The following is an 18,017-nucleotide window of genomic DNA, read 5'->3' as shown; positions in this document are numbered from 1 at the left end:
GTACCCGGTTTGCCTGACACTGCTGTATGAATGTACCCTGTTTTGCCTGACACTGCTGTATGAATGTACCCTGTTTTGCCTGACACTGCTGTATGAATGTACCCTGTTTTGCCTGACACTGCTGTAAGAATGTACAGCCCCCATACACACTTGCACTAGTGCATTCCTTGTAAATTTCCTTTCCTTCTGTCTTCATACCACTCTCCAGTTCACACGGAGTACCATGTTCATTTCTGGGTTACTGGTAAGAACTGCATGTTGTAATATAGCTTATATTCCTCATTAATTTAATAACTAGTTTACTACCAAATCTGAAAAGAACACTAGTTGTAACAGTATTGTTTTTGACTTGTCAGGTTTGTGAATGAAAGCTGTTTTTAAGTATTCCATACCTCATGATTAATTTGAACACTTGACATTTCTAATTCCTGATATCTTTTAATTTTAATGTCTAGGCTATACTGTGGCTAGGATAAAACTTGGTGATTATCATTTCTACGGCTATGGCACAGAAGTTGATTATGAAACAGCACTGATCCACTACCGACTCGCTTCTGAACAGCAGCACAGTGCACAAGCCATGTTCAACCTTGGCTACATGCATGAGAAAGGGCTGGGAATAAAGCAGGTAAGTTACAAATTCACATTTTTGTTGTAGTTTATAGCATTAGTTAAGTCGTGTACTACTGCTTTCTTTGCAACTATAGTAGAACCTCCATAGTTGCCCACTTCCCTACATTGACCACCTCCTTAAGTTGACCTAATTTTCAGAGACCGGACATGCAACACAAGTACTCAGTGGAACACCGACCTCTCTATACTGACCACCGCTGTAAGTTGTATCTTGACCACTTGAACTGTGATGCACAATATTAATTTACCTTCTATAACTTGACCAGTTGAGTCCACTATACACCAAAGGGTAGAAGGTATGTGCTTTGCCCCTTAGTTGTATTATTTTTTTCTTTAGTGCAAGTTATTTTTTCATGTTTTATTATTACCATGTGCTGGATTAGGCCTAACGTCCTATTGTTTATCACGCCTTGCTGAAGATTTTTTCAATGTGAAGGACTGGTCTGAATTGTAGGTGCATCCTACAATTACTGAAAAATTTTACAGTTAATCAAGACATGATGGCCCAAAGGAAAGAACTCAAAGAGCTGACATTGAAGGAAAAGGCTGATCTTTTACATTTTCTGGAAAGCAGCAGCCAAAGAAAGATGGCGGAACATTTTGGTGTTAGCAAGACCACAGTTAGCAACATCGAAAAACGTATACATGAGTACTTGGAGAGATATGGTAAAGAAAGCAGAGACCTACAGCGGAAAAGGAGGACATCTTTCCTTGATGAAGTCAGTAAAGCCACATTAAGCTGGTTCAAACAAATGAGGGCAGTTAACGACCGAATCTCCTGGCCGGTGATCCAAGAAGTTGCTAAAAAATTCGCTCAGGAATTCAGGGTGGCAGATTTCCATCCATCAAGTGGTTGGCTCGAGAAATTTAAACTGCGACACGAGATCTCTCAGAAAGTCTTGTGTGGCAAATCCAATGAAGTTCCAGTAGAAGTTGTTGAAGAATTCATCAAAAAGTTCCCGGACTTTGCCAGAGGCTTTAACGATGGCAACATCTTTAATGCTGATGAGTGCAGGCTCTTTTTCAAGGCGATGCCTGACAGGAACCTCATTATGAAGGGTGACAAATGTAAGAGCGGAAAACTTTCCAAAAAATGTTTCACAGTTCTGCTTTGCGCTAGCTCAACCTGGAGAGAAACTAAAACCCTTGGTGATTGGTAAATCGGCAAAGCCACTTGCATTCAAGAACCTAAAGCCTGAAGACCACCCCGTCACTTGGAGATCAAACAAATGTACGTGGATGACTGTTGCCCTATTTGAGGAATGGGTAAGGGGTATCGACCAAGAAATAAAGAAGAAATGGTCTATTCTACTGACAGTAGACAACTGTCCTGGCCACCCGCAAGTGAATCATCTCACAAATGTGAAACTAAAATTTCTGCCTCTAAACATGACCTCAGAAATTCAACTTGACCAAGGCTTCATCAAAACATTTAAAATGCACTACTGAGCCCAACATCTGAAGTGGGTCATACTAAAACACAAACCTGTGGGCCGTCTGTGGAAGCAACTTCATCCGCTGCTTCAGTTAATGTTCTGGATGCTGTTGTCTGGATCAGTTCTGCTTGGAATAAATTTCAGCCAGAAATGATACAGAAGTGTTTCAAGAACGTTGGATTTGTCACAACCCAAGAGGACGATGTTTTGGCCCCATCAGACAGTCTATCTCCCATAGAAGAATTCGAAAGAGTAGCTTTTGAAAGTTTTGTTGCAATGGATGATGAGCTGGCAACCTGTAATGAACCTGACCCAGAAGCAATTTTCCAGCTGATATTGACGGAAGTACAGACCAGTGTAAAAGTGCATGAAACCGCTGATGAAGTGGAAGAAGCAAGAGAGGATGACACAGAAATTGCAGAAACTCTAAAAGAAGAGGATGTCCAGCATCTGATGATGCAGTTGAAGTCATTTGTTGTGGAAAAATGCCCGGGTATGCTGAGTGGTGTAGCCAGCGTTGAGAATGCTTTCTACACTTACCTTTGTAATAAGAATAAGAAACAGACCAAGATTGACTCTTTTTTCAGAAAGCATGATTAAACCATGAGAAAACAGTAAATGTATTGATTTTGTATGATAATGTATGTATGATTTTACTGTGTTTTGATTATGTATGATTTCGTATGATATTTTCTAATAAAAGCTGTACAAGAAAGTAAAGTACATGTATGCATCAGTACAGCAGGCCTGGTTCCGTATGTTGACCAGCTTGTTACAATCCCTTGGGTGGTCAACTTACAGGGGTTCTACTGTATTGCATAGAAGTTCAGAACTAGAGTCATAAGAGTAAGTGCTTTCAGGGAGCTCATATTGGGGGTACTAAGAATGCACACAGGGTCAACAGTAGCAGTCAACTTTTTTTGTGCACTGTTATAGCCAACATCTAATTCTTGAGCAGTTCTGATTTTACTTCCCTGTGTATTTTCATCTAGATGGGTGTCCCAGGCAATACGTTGATTATGATCAGTGCACAAGGGCTGCCCAAAGGCTGCACCAGGAATGCACAAGGGCTGCCCAAAGGCTGCACCAGGAATGCACAAGGGCTGAGCAGTTAGCACTGCTGCCTTACAGTGCTTGGTTTTCCAGTATGGTTCCTACTCGGGGATGCCTTTCTTGTGAATTCTGCATGTCCTTCCTGTTGATAGATGCAATGATGTTTCTAGATTTAATGCTACAGCAAGCTGTGTGTCTTATAGTACACACTTTTTCTAGAGCAGGGGTCTTAAACTGTTTGCTAGTAGGTCAACTATGCAGCAAACAACAAAAAGAAGGTTGGAACCACCAGGCCACGTAGCAAACTGATTTTTATTTAAAATAAATAAAACAAATAAATGTACTATCTGATGAAGGGTTAACACCCGAAAGTGCTCATAGTGCACTTATTTTATTTGTTTTATTTATTTTAAATAAAAATCAGTTTGCTCTCCGGCCTGGTGGTTCCAACTTTCTTTTTGTTGTTTGCTACACTGGGACTTGTTTGGTGGAACCTTTGGTGTAAGATATCCATTTTTTTCCTTGGTAGGTCAAATATGGCCCACTGGTACTCATCTCATTTCTTTATCTTAAAAATAAAAAAAAAGTCCAGTAGTTTTGCTGTCCATACAGTATTGACGAATACTTGTTTATGTGGCTTGGATTGCCTGTTGCAGTTCCTCTCCCTCACTGGCTTGTGTGTGGAACCAATGAGGGGCAGACCGCCTGGAGCACAAAACAGGCCAATAAGAGACATGCCTAGACTCAACATCACTTCTGCTGTTGGATTGTTTTGAGAACTGAGAAGCTTTATGAGAATGTTTACAAGCAGAGACAGAACACAGGAATTAAGTTAATACAACAGGTTTAGAAATAGTGGTGTTCTAAATGAAAGACCAGCACTGGTAGAGTTTTTAGTAGAATCTAGAACAGAAGCTGCCATTAAAAAGGAATAATTACTAGAGCATATAAAATATTGCATGATAACTATAAGAATCAATCAGAGGAGGTTAGAAAGGATTGGGAAGAGAAACTGGATAAGCAATTCACAAAGAAACAATGGGAGGATATATGCATGTCTCCCAAATATGTAACAAAATCTAGATAGGATTTTTGCTTGGAAATGTTTACATAAATATTTTTATACCCCAAGCAGACTCCAGATAATTTTTCCTCAGATAGAGAGCAAATGTTAGAGGTGTGACAGGAAAGAAACATATTTTCTGAGAGTGTGGTGGGTTGGTGGACTTTAAGGATTCCCTGTGGGATGCACCGTCTGAGATGCTGGGTTAGCAGGTTGGTGTGACAAGAAAAATGATTTTTCTGGGTTATGATACAGAATCAGAATTGCCTAGACATGGTAAGGCCTTGCTGTCTCTAATTATGGTGGCTGCCAAAATAGTTACTAGAAAATAGAAATCAAAATCTTAAACCCATCCGTATTAGAAGTAGTGACTATAGTAACAGAGATAAAACAACTGGAACTGAGATATTTAGAAAAGGATAGGGGCAAACTACATAGGAAAAAAAACTAGAATTGTGGGAACAATACATATAGGGAGAGAATGAGGTTTAAAAGAAGGCAGGACTTAAATGAGGTATGTAATTGACTGAAAATGATTGGGTTGATTATAAGTAATGTATAATGTTTGCAACTGGGAATGTGTCATTATGGTTTACAATGTAAAATACTTGCAACGAGGATTGTGTTGGTGTGGTTTGTTTTCATTTATATAAATGTATGATTGCTTATGTCATAAGTGATAGTTTAATAAAGATGTTTCTTACTTAGGTTATACAATATATGGCAACGTATGTGAAGCATAATGCTTGTTAATTTTAACTTGTTAATACAATTAGATTACTTTTATATAAATGTCAATGTGCCCATGTCATCATCATCCGCCCCCTTTTTCCCATTTTTCTTCATGGGATCGGGGTATCGTGTTAACTGTCGCCAGCTCTCTCGATTCAGTGCCACACTCCTGCCTTCTTCAGCACTCATGCCTGACTGTCACAGACCTTCTTTCACACAATCCATTCACCTTTTTGCGGACGTCTTCGCTTCCTCTTACTTTCTTCCTGTCTGTCCCAAATCTTCCTCACCAGATTGTCTTCTGCTTTTCTACACGTGCCCAAACCACCGTAATCTGTTGTCTTTGATCTTTTCTGCAATCGGTGCTACTTTGGCTTCTGCTGTTATGTCCTCATTTCTTCATCTGTCCCCCCATGTGCATCCTATCACCTTTCTCAGGCACTTAATTTCCATCACCTGTACCTTCTTCAACTGTTCTGCCTTTACTGCCCAGGTTTCTGTACCATACAGTAGGACCGGTCACACCACTGTGTTGTACACCTTACTTTTCAGCTTCTTTGGCATTCTTCTGTCGTAGACTACACCTGATACGCTTTGCTAGTTGGTTGTAGCCACTCTGATTCTAGCTTTGACCTCTCCATTCAGACTACCCTTCTCCTCAACTACCCCTCCCAGATACTTGAAGCTGTTTACCTGTTCCACTATCTTCCCTTCTGTCTCTATTCTCAGCTTCTTCTGATTTCCCCATTTTGCTGCCATTACCACCATCTTATCTGTGCATAGTTTTATCCCATGTGCCTTCAGATTTGCATTCCATTCTCCTATCTTATGCTCAAGTTCTAGCTCAGGGTCTGCCTGCACTGCCACATCGTCTGCGTACAGCAGCTTTGTTGATTGCATCCCCTCCAACCTGTTTGCTAATGTAGTCCATCACCAGTATGAACAGCAGTGGGCTCAAAGCTGAACCCTGATGTACACCCACACCAACTGGGAACTCCTCTGTGAGGCCGAACACTGTTCGTACTTGTGTCAGTGGGTCCTTGTACATAGCCTGCACTAATTCTACCAGTGTTTCTGGGACTTCAAACCACTGCAGTACTGCCCAGATCAGCTTTCTTGGAACCTTGTCATATGCTTTCTCCAAGTCTAGGAATGCCCAGTTGGACTTTCTCCTCATCAAGAATCTGTCTCAATGCAAACATCGGTTCAATTGTGCTGCATCCTGATCAAAATCCACTGCTCATCTCCCATCTTACATTCTACTACTCTGCATACCTGTTTATCAATCATCCTCTCCAGAACTATCATGCAATGTGATAGGAGTTCTTTCTTTTGATGACTTCCTGGACTTCTGCATTCCACCACAAGCTTTCCTTATGTACCTTATTTCCATACCTGGCTCAGCCACATATCTTTTCTGTAGTCCCAACACATGCTGTTTTTAGGCGCTGCCATTTTTCTTCAACTCCACCTATTTCCTCATCTTCTTGGGGTGCTAGAGCCCTGAGTAATTCCTTGAACTGTTGTATTTTCTCTCCAGTCAACTTCCATATCTTCAGCCTGGTATCTGTTGACCTTAGAGCCTTCTCTGACCACTGTTTGAAGCTGATTGTGGCAACTAGTGGTTTATGCTGTGGGCCAACTGTTTCACTGGGGATGACTTTGCAAGCATGGATTCTGCCCCAGTACCTTACTAGGAGGAAGTCTGCCTGAGTTGCATGTTGGCTGTTCTTGTATGTGATGTTGTGACTGTCTCTCTTTCTGAATCATGTGTTGGCTACTATCAAGCTATTTGCCAGACAGAAGTCTAGAATGGCTTCTCCTTCTTTATTCCTGTTGCCCCACCCATGTGGACCCAGGCAGTCCTCATATCCTGTTCTGTCTGCCCTGATATGTGCATTCAAGTCACCCATTGTCAACACCAATTCATGTTGTCCTGCTTTATCTAGTAGGTCCTGCAACTGCTGCCTGACTGTACTCTTTTCCTCACTGTCACAACCCTGCTGTGGGGCATGGGCTGAGATTATGAATACTGTCCTATCATAGGCTGAGATTATGAATACTGTCCTATCATAGGCTGAGATTATGAATACTGTCCTATCATAGGCTGAGATTATGAATACTGCCCTGTCATTACACTGAAGTCTGACTGCCATAAGTCTGTCATTAATTCTGATGATATCCCTCACTGCCTTCTGAAGCCTCTTTCTCACCACAATTCCTACACCAGTTCTAGCCTGCCCGCCACCTGAGTAGTAGACTCTGGATCCCAAGCCAAGTGGCTTTGCTGAACTGCCCTTCCATCTTGTTTCCTGGATACATAGGATGTCCAGCCTCCTCTGTATCATCATTGTCATTCACTTCCAAGCTGCATCCTGTCAGTGAACCCACATTAAGCGTAGCAATCCTCAGTTCATGTTTGGCAGGTTGGTTGGTTTTACATCCAGCTTTCGCTCAACAGAGCTATCCCAGGTAACCCAGGCTGGGCAGCTAGACACCAGCCAGCCAGTAGCTTATTGACCCAGGGCTGCTGGGCTTTATGGCGGGCACACACTGCCCAATAGGGGCACATATACCCCTCCCACCATTAGCACGGGTCGGCCCTCAACCCACGTATCACCGGTAACTACCCATGCTCATTTTTGGCAACATTAGTCAACATGACCAAATCACCTAGAGCCATGTTTTACACTATCAAGTGGCTAGCCCTGCCACGGTGCCCAGTCTGTGATCCATGTCCTCCTATCTTGAGGATACTGCTTACCACAGTAGATGCCCAAAGCGGTTGGTCTGTACAACTCTTCCCCCTATAGGGCACCATGTAGAGTCTGTGCTGCTGCCCACAGCTCCATTCATTGGTGAGTTTGAGATGGAAACAACCATCATGTTTTTCGGACATCGGAGAAACCCCACTGAGACACAGGGAGAACATGCAAACTCCAAACAGGCATTGGTTAGAGGTCAGGATTGAACCTTGTGCATGGGAGGCAAAGTCCTTAACTACTAAGCCATCTGGTCTCCTTATGTCACAAGTGATAATTCAATAAAGGTGTTTAAAAAAACATGTACTTTTTAAATAACAAGTACGAAATTCTAATAACTTGCATTATTTGACTGACTAATCCTCGGTGATATACCAGAACATAAGCATTAACAGGAGACCGAGCAGAAATATGAAACCAAATCAAGAAGATTCTGCATAATCAGGTACAGCTGAGCAGAGTGCCTGACCCTGGTCGATGTTAACAGTGCTGACTGTGCCCAAACCAAAGTGTCAAGCTAATAAGGAGCCAAATAACCAACAGAAATCGGCTAAAAGGAGCAGACCGGAGACAGTATAAATAAAAACTTTAATGTCGTAATAAACTGTGCGCTTTCATTCCTACTCATTTAGACTTCATCAGAACTGAATTGAAGATTTAATAACACCAACCATGTTATATAGCGTAAACTCATTTAAAACCACCAGTAGAAACACAGTGAGAATTAACCTACCAATTTATGTAATTTAAAGAACCACAATTGATGTATCCATATAGTTTATTATTAAGAATTTTTGTGAACTTTTGTTGTTGAAACACGTTTTAATGTAAAATACATTTTAGAAGTTTGGATTATTGCATGCAGTATTTTTTTCTTTGTTGTTTGATTTGCTCTCATATGATGTCATGTCTTGTTTCTTAGGATATTCATCTGGCAAAGCGTTTCTATGACATGGCAGCAGAGGCAAGTCCTGATGCTCAAGTGCCCGTCTTCCTGGCACTCTGCAAACTAGGGGCGTTGTACTCACTGCAGTATTTACAAGAGCTCAGTGTAAGTAACTCATCCCATGGCTGATGGCTACTCTCATTTAGTTATTTTGGAAGCATGCAGGATGCGTTCTGTTTTGATGTTCTTCGTGTTTCACTGTTGCAGTCATTACACTTGGGTTATCCTGCTGGCAGGCTACCCTCAGTCGGCCTGAATTCCAAAGTCTTGGTCTGGCGTCAGTTGCTGTCGCCTCTTCCCTGACGTCAGTGCGCCAGGGGTATAAAAGATGCAGCCGACACCATTTTCTTCAGTCTTTCTTGCCGCGCGGTGCCCAAAACAGAAGCAGTTTGCAAGTGCCGGTCGGCCGACTCCTGAGATTTTCGTGTTCGAATTTCAGATCTGAAGTCTTCATTAAAAGCTAAGTACTCCATTGGGGAAAACTTTTTTCTTGCTCCAGACCGATGTCAGAAAAAGTTAATAATTGTATTGGAAGCAAATACCTCATAAGGATTTTCATTCTTACTGTATTCCTTGTTGTCGGTTTTGTATTAGATTTAACCAGCACACTATAAAGCGCCGGTACAATTTTGCATTTCACTATTTTGGCAGAAAATTTTATTACACGATGCCATCAGATAGTCAACCGACTACCGCAATTTACAAGAAACGAAAAGAAAAAGAAAAGGACAGGCATCCAAGGTCTAAAACCGATGACGAGGCTTCTTCTAAGCCAGTTGCCAGTTCACTGGCTCTCAGTGAAGCGCTTTCGCAGCCCCTGACTCCCACTACTTTGGAACCGCAGGCCGCCATAGATTCCCACGTGGAGTCACCTAGACCACAAGAAGCTCAAAGTATTGAACCTTTGGAAACTATTCCCTCAGATGGGTCCAGAGCCGCTCAGCAGGCATCGGCTTCTGAGGGTGTTTTCAGACCTACTCAATTGTACATTAAAGCGACTCCAGCTACAAAGGCAAAGACTCTAAAGCATCTTTAAAGACAAAGAAACAAGTACAACAGCCTCATGGCCAGGCCTCCATGCCCAAAAAACAGATGCTCAAAATGGCCAAAGACTTAATTACTTTGATCAGGGGTTCCCATCGCCCTCCTGATAAGAGGCCTAGGCAAGAGACAGAATATGAATCTTCAGATCAGGTTTCCATTTCTTCAGATTCCTCTTCTGATCAGGAATACTCTCTTCCTCCCTATGAGGATTCTGATGCTGAAGAATCCATCCCTTCAGCCTCTCCTCCTGAGGATTACTCTTTTGGGGAAACCTTGCACACCATGAGGGAACATTTCCACTGGGAGAGCCAAGATTATTCTGAATCTAAGAAAAGGCTCAGGGACTCCTTTTACTCCCACAACACAGGCCTCTAGCTATTCCACCTGTTTTAGACATTGTAGATGACGTATTTTCAGAGTCCATCTGACTCCTTACCTCCAGCTCCTCTTAAGCCGGACAGGTATTACAGGGTACCTGACTCTCATAAATTTCTTTTCAAAGACCCTGCTGCTGACCCAGAAACTATTTCTCAGGGTCCCAAAGGGGTCAAGGCATCCACTGCAAAAAACCCTACCCCCTCCAGCAGGGATTCTAGGGCATTAGACAGATGGGGAAAAAAGATTTACACCTCTGCTACCTTGGTTATAAGGGCTTTAAATTGTCAGTTTCATATGCTCAAATATCAGCAATATATTATGTCACTGCTTAAACAGAAAATGTTGATAAATTCTGAAGGTGCAGAAAACAAAGAAATGCAGGATTTATTGCATACAGCTGAGCAAGTTTGGAATGCATACTTTTCAATGTGGTTTTGATTCTTTGGAGGCCTCCTGCAGGGCTGCTGTCATGGGTTCTGTCATTAGGAGGCATGCTTGGTTAAAGGAACAAAATTTACCAGATCATGTTAAAGCAAAATTATTAGATGCTCCATTACAGCATGATACCTTGTTTGGTGTTGAAGCAGAAGAGGTGTTAAAGAAAATGGAGGACAAAGCTAAATCTATGCAAACAGTCAAGGATTTCTTACAGGTACAGCCTCCAAGATTTAGCAGACCCTGGCCTACTAAGAATTGGTCCTTTCCTAGTGTCAGATAGACCACAAAGGGGTAGATACAGACACCCAAGAGGCAGATCCCAGCCCCAAGGTTCATACAGGTCTAAACAATGGGGTGCTTCTACCTCCAAAAGTGGAGAAGACCAATCACAGCCTTACAGGAAACAGTCCCAATGACTTCCCCCTGCCTGCGCCAAGCACTTATCTTCTGGCAGCACCTCTAGGGGGAAAACTAGCACTTTTTTCTCAAAATTGGCACATAATAAACCAGGACAAATGGGTTTTAGACATAGTGTCATGGGGCTACAAGTTTCACTTTCATACCCTGCCAAGGTCAAACGGTTGGCCAGACCTACCAAAAAACCAATGGGCAGAGGCACAAAAACAAGTCTAATCCCTCATGGACATAAGGGTCATTCAACAAGTACCAGAACAAGAGCAGGGACAAGGATTTTATTCAAGACTGTTCTTGGTACCCAGAAAGGACAAAGCCTGGAGACCAATACTGGACCTATCTATTCTAAACACATTTCTGGATATACCAAAATTCAAAATGTTGACCTTACAGCAGCTTCTGCCCATGCTGGACAAGAATGCTTGGCTTGTGACTTTAGACCTAAAAGAGGCATACCTGCATGTCCCAATCAGACAATCATGCAGAAGATACCTCAGATTCAAAGCTGGCTCAATGCACTACCAATTCTCTGCACTGCCCTTTGGCTTATCTACTGCACCCAGGGTCTTCACAAAGTGCCTGGCACCAGTAATTGCATTCTGCAGACAAAGAGGAATACAAATATATCCTTACTTGGATGACTGCTTTATACAAGCAGAAAACAAGGACATTTTACTACAGCATCTGGCATTTGCAAAAAGATTACTACCATGCCTAGGGTACACAGTCAACGAACAGAAATAACTTGTACTCTCAAGAGATAATATTCCTAGATGCAAGGTTAAATACAACTGCCCAGATGGCTTATCTCACACCAGACAAACAAAGGCAACTGACTACCTATTTCAAATTGTTGGCAACAAAGGCCCAGTTATCTGCAAGAAAAATTCTGCAGGCTGTGGGCTTCATGGCATCCTGCATTCTACTAATTCCATATGCAAGACTGCATATGAGGAAACTTCAATGGTACCTAAAAAGTGTTTGGAATCAGCATTGCTACAGCCGGGAAACAATAATTACTCTCATTCCCTGCCTACAACAGGAGTTTCGATGGTGTGCGAAGGCCTGTCACCAGAACAAGGGACAGCCATTCACCTTACCCCCAGCCAGGCAGACATTGACAACGGATGCATCAGATTATGCCTGGGGGGCACACATGGCAGGAAGATGTATTCAAGGCACATGGTCCACCAACCAAATGCATCTACATATCGGTCAAAAAGAGATGCTAGCTGTTCAGAATTCCCTGACAGCCCTCAAGGACCTACTTCATCCGGGACAACTACTGATAAAGACAGACAATACCATGGTCATGTGGTATTATAAACAAGCAGGGAGGCACTCATTCTTACCCCCTCTGCAGACTAGCCATGACTTTTTGGACACAGCATTAACTTACCAAGTACATCTGCAGGCACAATTCCTGCCAGGAAAGATAAATACTCTGGCAGACGATCTAAGCAGAAACCTCATGGATCCCCACGAGTGGGAATTGGATCCACAAGTCTTCAACATGATAATAAGGAAATGAGGATGCCCAGACATAGACCTATTTGCCTCTCCTCACAACTGCCAACTAAAGAGATTCTGCACAAGGACTTATCACAGACAAGCATGGAAAGTGGATGCCCTATCTTTCAGCTGCAAAAACTTAACAGTATATGCTTTTCCTCCACTGCCTCTCTTCCCCAAGGTACTCCTAAAGGTCAGACAAGAAAAGCCAAAAATGATACTGATTGCCCCAGACTGGCCCCGCCAGTACTGGTATCCAATCCTGAGGAACTTATCTCAATGTCCAGCCTGGACCTTACCTCAAATACCTCACCTACTGTCCCAACAAAACAATCAGATCCTGCACAGCCAACTCAAGACCTTAAATCTGGCAGCATGGCAAATAATGTAGTCATACAAAACACACCTCTCACTAAAGCGGTGATGGATGTCATTTTGGAGGCCAGGAGGCCAAGTACTAGAAAATCTTATGCTGGAAAATGGAAGAGATTCTGTGCCTGGAACCAGGCACAAGGAATTGACACAGCAGTACCAAATATTCCTCTGATTTTGCAATACCTAACTGAGATGCTGGACAAAGGCCTATCCTTTTCATCAATTAAAATTCATGCCTCTGCCATTTCAGCTCATTACAATACAGAGCCACCAATCTTTTCTCATTCTTTGTTAAGGCAATACCTCAGAGGAGCCAAAAACTTAAGGCCTCCAAGGAGATCACCAATACCTGCATAGGACCTCAATTATGTTTTGGAAAAACTCACGCTGCCTCCTTTTGAGCTGGCCGTTACAGCTGATGTAAAGTTTCTATCTTGGAAAACTGCTCTGCTCCTAGCAATAACCTCTGCAAGATGAGTCTCAGAGCTACAGACACTCCTGGCTGTGGAACCTTTTATAATTTTTTATCCAGACAGGGTTTCTCTGAGGACAAACCCGACATTTATGCCTAAGGTAGTGTCCAGTGTGGCCCTTAACCAAACTATTTGTCTGCCTACTTTTTATCCAAACCCATAGAATAAGGGGGAGAGAATTCTGCATTCTTTGGACATACACAGACAGCTACGCTTCTACTTGGACAGAACCAAAGCTTTCAGAAAGACTGAGCAACTACTAGTGGCATATGCTGCAGGATCACAAGGAAAGGCCATCTCAAAGCAGACTATTTCAAAGTGGATAGGCCACTGCATTCATTTCTGCTATTCACAACATGGCAAGCCAGTGCCTAAGGGCATTAGGCCACATTCTACCAGAGCAGCAGCCACTTCAGTAGCCTTTCTCAGGGGAGTACCAACCAAAGACATTTTAGAGGCTGCTACCTGGAGTTCAGTGCACACCTTTACAAAGCACTATCACTTACCACTCTACTCTAAATCCAGGGCAGGCTTTGTCACTGCAGTTTTGCAGGGCCTCATCCTCCTAATCCTATTTAGCGCCAACCTCCCAACCATAGCTTTGGGATTCAACCCAAGTGTAATGACTGCAACAGTGAAACATGAAGAACATAGTACAGTTGTGTACACTTACCATAAATGTAGATGTTCGAGTGTATTCACTGTTGCAGTCCAGGTTACCCACCCTCCATCCCCCATCTCTTTTTGCTGGAACTTAGCTGCACTTCTCTAACCTATACAACCTATGTGGTGTATTTGCTTGTAGATGAAGGTATAATATATTTTGGTGCATGCATGTTTGATTGGCATATTTTTAGCCTTCCTTTTTGGGGGCACCTGACATCTGGGGCAAGAAAAACTGAAGAAAATGGCGTTGGCTGCATCATTTGTACCCCTGGCACACTGACGTCAGGGAAGAGGCGACAGCAACCGACGCCGGACCAAGACTTTGGAATTCAGGCCGACTGAGGGTAGCCTGCCAGCAGGATAACCCAAATGTAATGACTACAACAGTGAATACACTCGAACATCTACATTTATGGTAAGTGTACACAACTGTACTTTTTTCCCTTCTAATAATTTAAATCCTGCAAAAGGCTTAGTTGTTGAAGTACAAGTCAAAGAAACAGTAAACGTACACTGCAAATGTCATCTGTGTCCCTACATGTGGCATGCAGAAATGTGAGCAGTAGACAGTGTTGGAAGTCATTACAAGCGGCTATGATGTGCTGCTCCAGTTTCACCACAACTATGACAAAACAGAGGTGCTGTATATTCGTTTTGAAGAGGTAAGCTTCCCTAAATATATGTGAGCTAGGAATGGCCCTGTACACATTTAAATCACCTTGATCTGCCAGATGCTTAAGTTTGTCATAAGTTAAGATTATGATACTCTCTTGTTATCTCTTGTTGATCCATTTGGGTTCTGGTTCAGGGACTTCATTTTCTAGCCATTACAAAAGCTGTGTATTGATGACCCATTTGTTGGGATAAAACTTTACATCTTGTTGCCTAAATCCCCTTGTTTTAATCCACCCCCTTTATTCCATCAGTTTCCCATTGGATGTTTTACAGGTACTGGAAGTTACCAGGAAGCATTCCACCAGGGAGGCCTGTATTGGGTAGAGGGGTATTAACAGTGCACTAACTTTGCTGGTCAGTTTGATCTTCAGCCATATGTTTGATTTGGGTTGAAAAGAGAAGGGTATTCTTTTTGCAAAGTTTTTTCGCATAAGTTGGCAAGCTTGAATATGTGGGTTTCATAATGTGTGTATTAGAGCTGCTGTTTGTAAAATACTGTTGCTTAGCTGTTGTAGTATGAGCTTACGTTTGCGGATATGACGTTTGTTGCGGATATGACATTTGTTGCGTATATGTAGTTAATTCCTTAGACTCCATGCTACAGGAGTTGAGCTTCATTTAGCTTTCTGGATTTTGCCTTCTGAACTCTTTGTCTGTGATATACCGGACATCGGAGTATTCATCATGTTATGTTGTCTTCAGAAAGGCCACCTGAAGTGAGCACCTTTCATGCTGGACTGTCACTCTACTTCTGAGCAAGTGTCCTGTGTATGTAACATAACTCTAACTTTGAAATATCAGTCACACTGGAATGAAGTGCTGTAGACAGAACTCTGGAATGAGTCCCAGCTGTTGACCACCTGTGAAGGATGTCTCAAAATGAAAGTGATATCATGACCCCAAGCAACCACAGGGAGGACATGCAGACTCCACACAGAAGGCACCCCAGCGAAGGATCAAACTGGAGAACCTCTTGCTGTGAGGTTGCAATGCTAACCGCTGCACCACCGTGGCTGCCCGTTGATTACACTTCTTATATGGATGTGTATTAAAGGGTGTAGGGGGTCCATCATGAACAGTATGCATATGCTTGTGTATCACAGTAATACATTACTGTATGTATTGTAACTGCACCTTATATGGAATGCTTATAAATGTGTTTTTTATTTTCAGCTCAAAGAAGTGTTCTTGCAGATTGACATGGACCAGCTGTTGGGACCAGAGTGGGACTTGTACCTAATGACCATCATTGCCCTGCTTCTAGGGACTGTAATAGCATACAGACAGAGACAACATCAGGCAATTCCTAGACCAGCAGCACCCCAGAACGCACAACCACAGCAACAGCCACAGCCAGAAGGACCCCCAGGACAGCAAGAGCAACCACAGGCATGAAGATACCCCGATTGTAACAGGAGCAGCCACCCGGCGTGAACAGACTCTGCTTCCCCTTCACAGACTGAAGACATTCTCTGAAATGTTAACGTGAAAGGCTAGTCTCAGAGACAAGTTAAATGCTTAACTGAAAAGCTGCTTAGGAAGTTTCCTTTTCAGGGATTACATAACTCTGCGAACACTGAACTAATTTCTTCTGAATTGCTATTAAAATACTTTTCAGATTTTATGCACACAACAACGTGTACAGCTTCAGCAGTTTTGTCTAATGCATTTCGAATCCGGGTGCTACACTTGGAAGTGTTTGTGTGTTAGTTCTACAAAAACTCCCGTTTTTCATCCCAGACATAAGAAGAGGAGCTACAAAGCAGGTGTTTCTTAATCACTGTTTTTAAAGGCGAATTAAGACATCATTTTTGTGGACCATATGTCCTCTGGTAGAGACTTACTTGAAACTGATGTCACGGTCACTACTATGCAATAGGCACAGTGTTGCACTGGTTGCAGCTATATCCATGTGTTAAATATTTTTTTCCTGTTTTTGATTCTGTGGTTTTATGATGGCTGTATATTGCTGCACTTTGCCTCCAACAGTCTAGTTAACATGCATCCATTTACTGAATTCAAATAAGCAAATGGCCCCAGTCTTGAGATCTTTTCAAGAGTGCTTTAGACATTCCGACTTTTCATACCATGTCAGTGTGACAGAGTACTTGTATTGCATTCATTTTCTGTAAGAATTTGCTCATTGGTTGTGAAGTAGACATTACAGACTACCTAAGTTTCACAGTCATCCTTTCTCTGATTTTATTAGCTGTGCTAGGGATCTCCTGTGTAGTTTTGAAGTTAAATTATGAGCAGATTTGACCTTCAAGTGAGAATTTTTGAGGAAATACAAACACCTATGCAAACTGGTGGAAAATAAAACCTGTGTTTGTAACAGGCAAGAGTGTTAAGTGAAATGCCGGGGTGTGATGTGCTAATTGTAGACTTGCAAATGGATGAGTGCTGTGAGACCTGCTGAGCTAACACCATCTGAAATTTTCGCACATCAGTTTTTTGAAATTTCATATTCTTTTTAGTCTTCCAACTAAAACAAAGTGTTTACAGTTAAAAGTAACATAATTTGATACAATATAAGTACGGTTATGGTGAGTTTTGTTAATTTATTTTCCACAGACAGAGAGAGGTTAATTTCTCCGTGTTGTGGTCATCAGGGGAATCTTATTGCAGCACTATTCCGCATACCACTAGAGGGAGCACTTTGGCTAAAGATCTTAAGGTCCACACCTCTACTCATTGTAAATCTCCTCTCAATTCAGAGATGCCCAACTTGTTTTTCTTCCCTATGCCCTTATGTTAGAGTTGCCTCATTGATTCTGACAGTTGAGTTTTGATTAAATATGAAAAAAAACTTGTTAAAATATGTTCATCTGTGTGTCTATTTTTGATCTGTCTTGAAAACTTTGCATTATATCTGTAAGGTTTTTTTTTTGGTTTTTGTTTTCTGAATCATATGTAACCATCGCCTTCAACACATCTGAAGCATTTTTGAACTTACAGGTGTGATCAGAAAATTGCTCTACAGGACAGGTACACTTGTCATTGGAAATATTGGTCTACTCTCTCTCTATCTCCCACTGGCAGAAAACTAGGAAGTTCTCCACCCTCCCCTCACAGGTCTCATACCTATTCTGTGTGTGAGATAAGCATCTTAAGGGTGATGCAGTATGCAAAGAGCATTCAGCATGACTGCTGTATCACTAGGTGAAGGCCATTAAAGGAGTAGCCTTAAAATCACCCGCTTCCTTCTTCAGCAGGGCAGTCCTTGTCTGTGCTAACAAAAGGAAACATCACATGAAGGATGATTGTTCTTTGAACTCTTCATTAGGGTGCATTAGTTTCACAGTGAAGGAACACCATTTATGGAAATGAAAGAAAGCCCATTGGCCTAAGGTTAGGGCGAGCCTCATGTTGGTCCCTGTCAGACCTTCATCTGTGACTTGACATTGAAAGAATTTG

The 18,017-nt window shown here is 42.2% G+C and overlaps 1 protein-coding gene across 1 annotated transcript in view; it reads left to right on the top strand.

Annotated features, from left to right (window-relative positions):
* The window catches only part of SEL1L (SEL1L adaptor subunit of ERAD E3 ubiquitin ligase), a 579,007-nt gene extending 561,586 nt beyond the window's left edge, over positions 1-17,421 (top strand). The window contains exons 19-21 of the mRNA XM_044074620.1: positions 456-628; positions 8,602-8,730; positions 15,774-17,421. Of these exons, the coding sequence (XP_043930555.1) occupies positions 456-628; positions 8,602-8,730; positions 15,774-15,995 (524 nt within the window). The 3' untranslated portion in view covers positions 15,996-17,421. The remainder of the gene's footprint in view (positions 1-455; positions 629-8,601; positions 8,731-15,773) is intronic.
* Positions 17,422-18,017: the final 596 nt, after the last annotated feature.

The sequence above is a fragment of the Protopterus annectens genome, chromosome 6.part0 (genome assembly GCF_019279795.1).
Source record: "Protopterus annectens isolate FY-2018-M chromosome 6.part0, PAN1.0, whole genome shotgun sequence".
In the NCBI taxonomy this organism is placed as follows: Eukaryota; Metazoa; Chordata; order Ceratodontiformes; family Protopteridae; genus Protopterus; species Protopterus annectens.
Note: the sequence above shows the minus strand (reverse complement) of the source record. Positions and strands in the feature narration are given on the sequence as shown.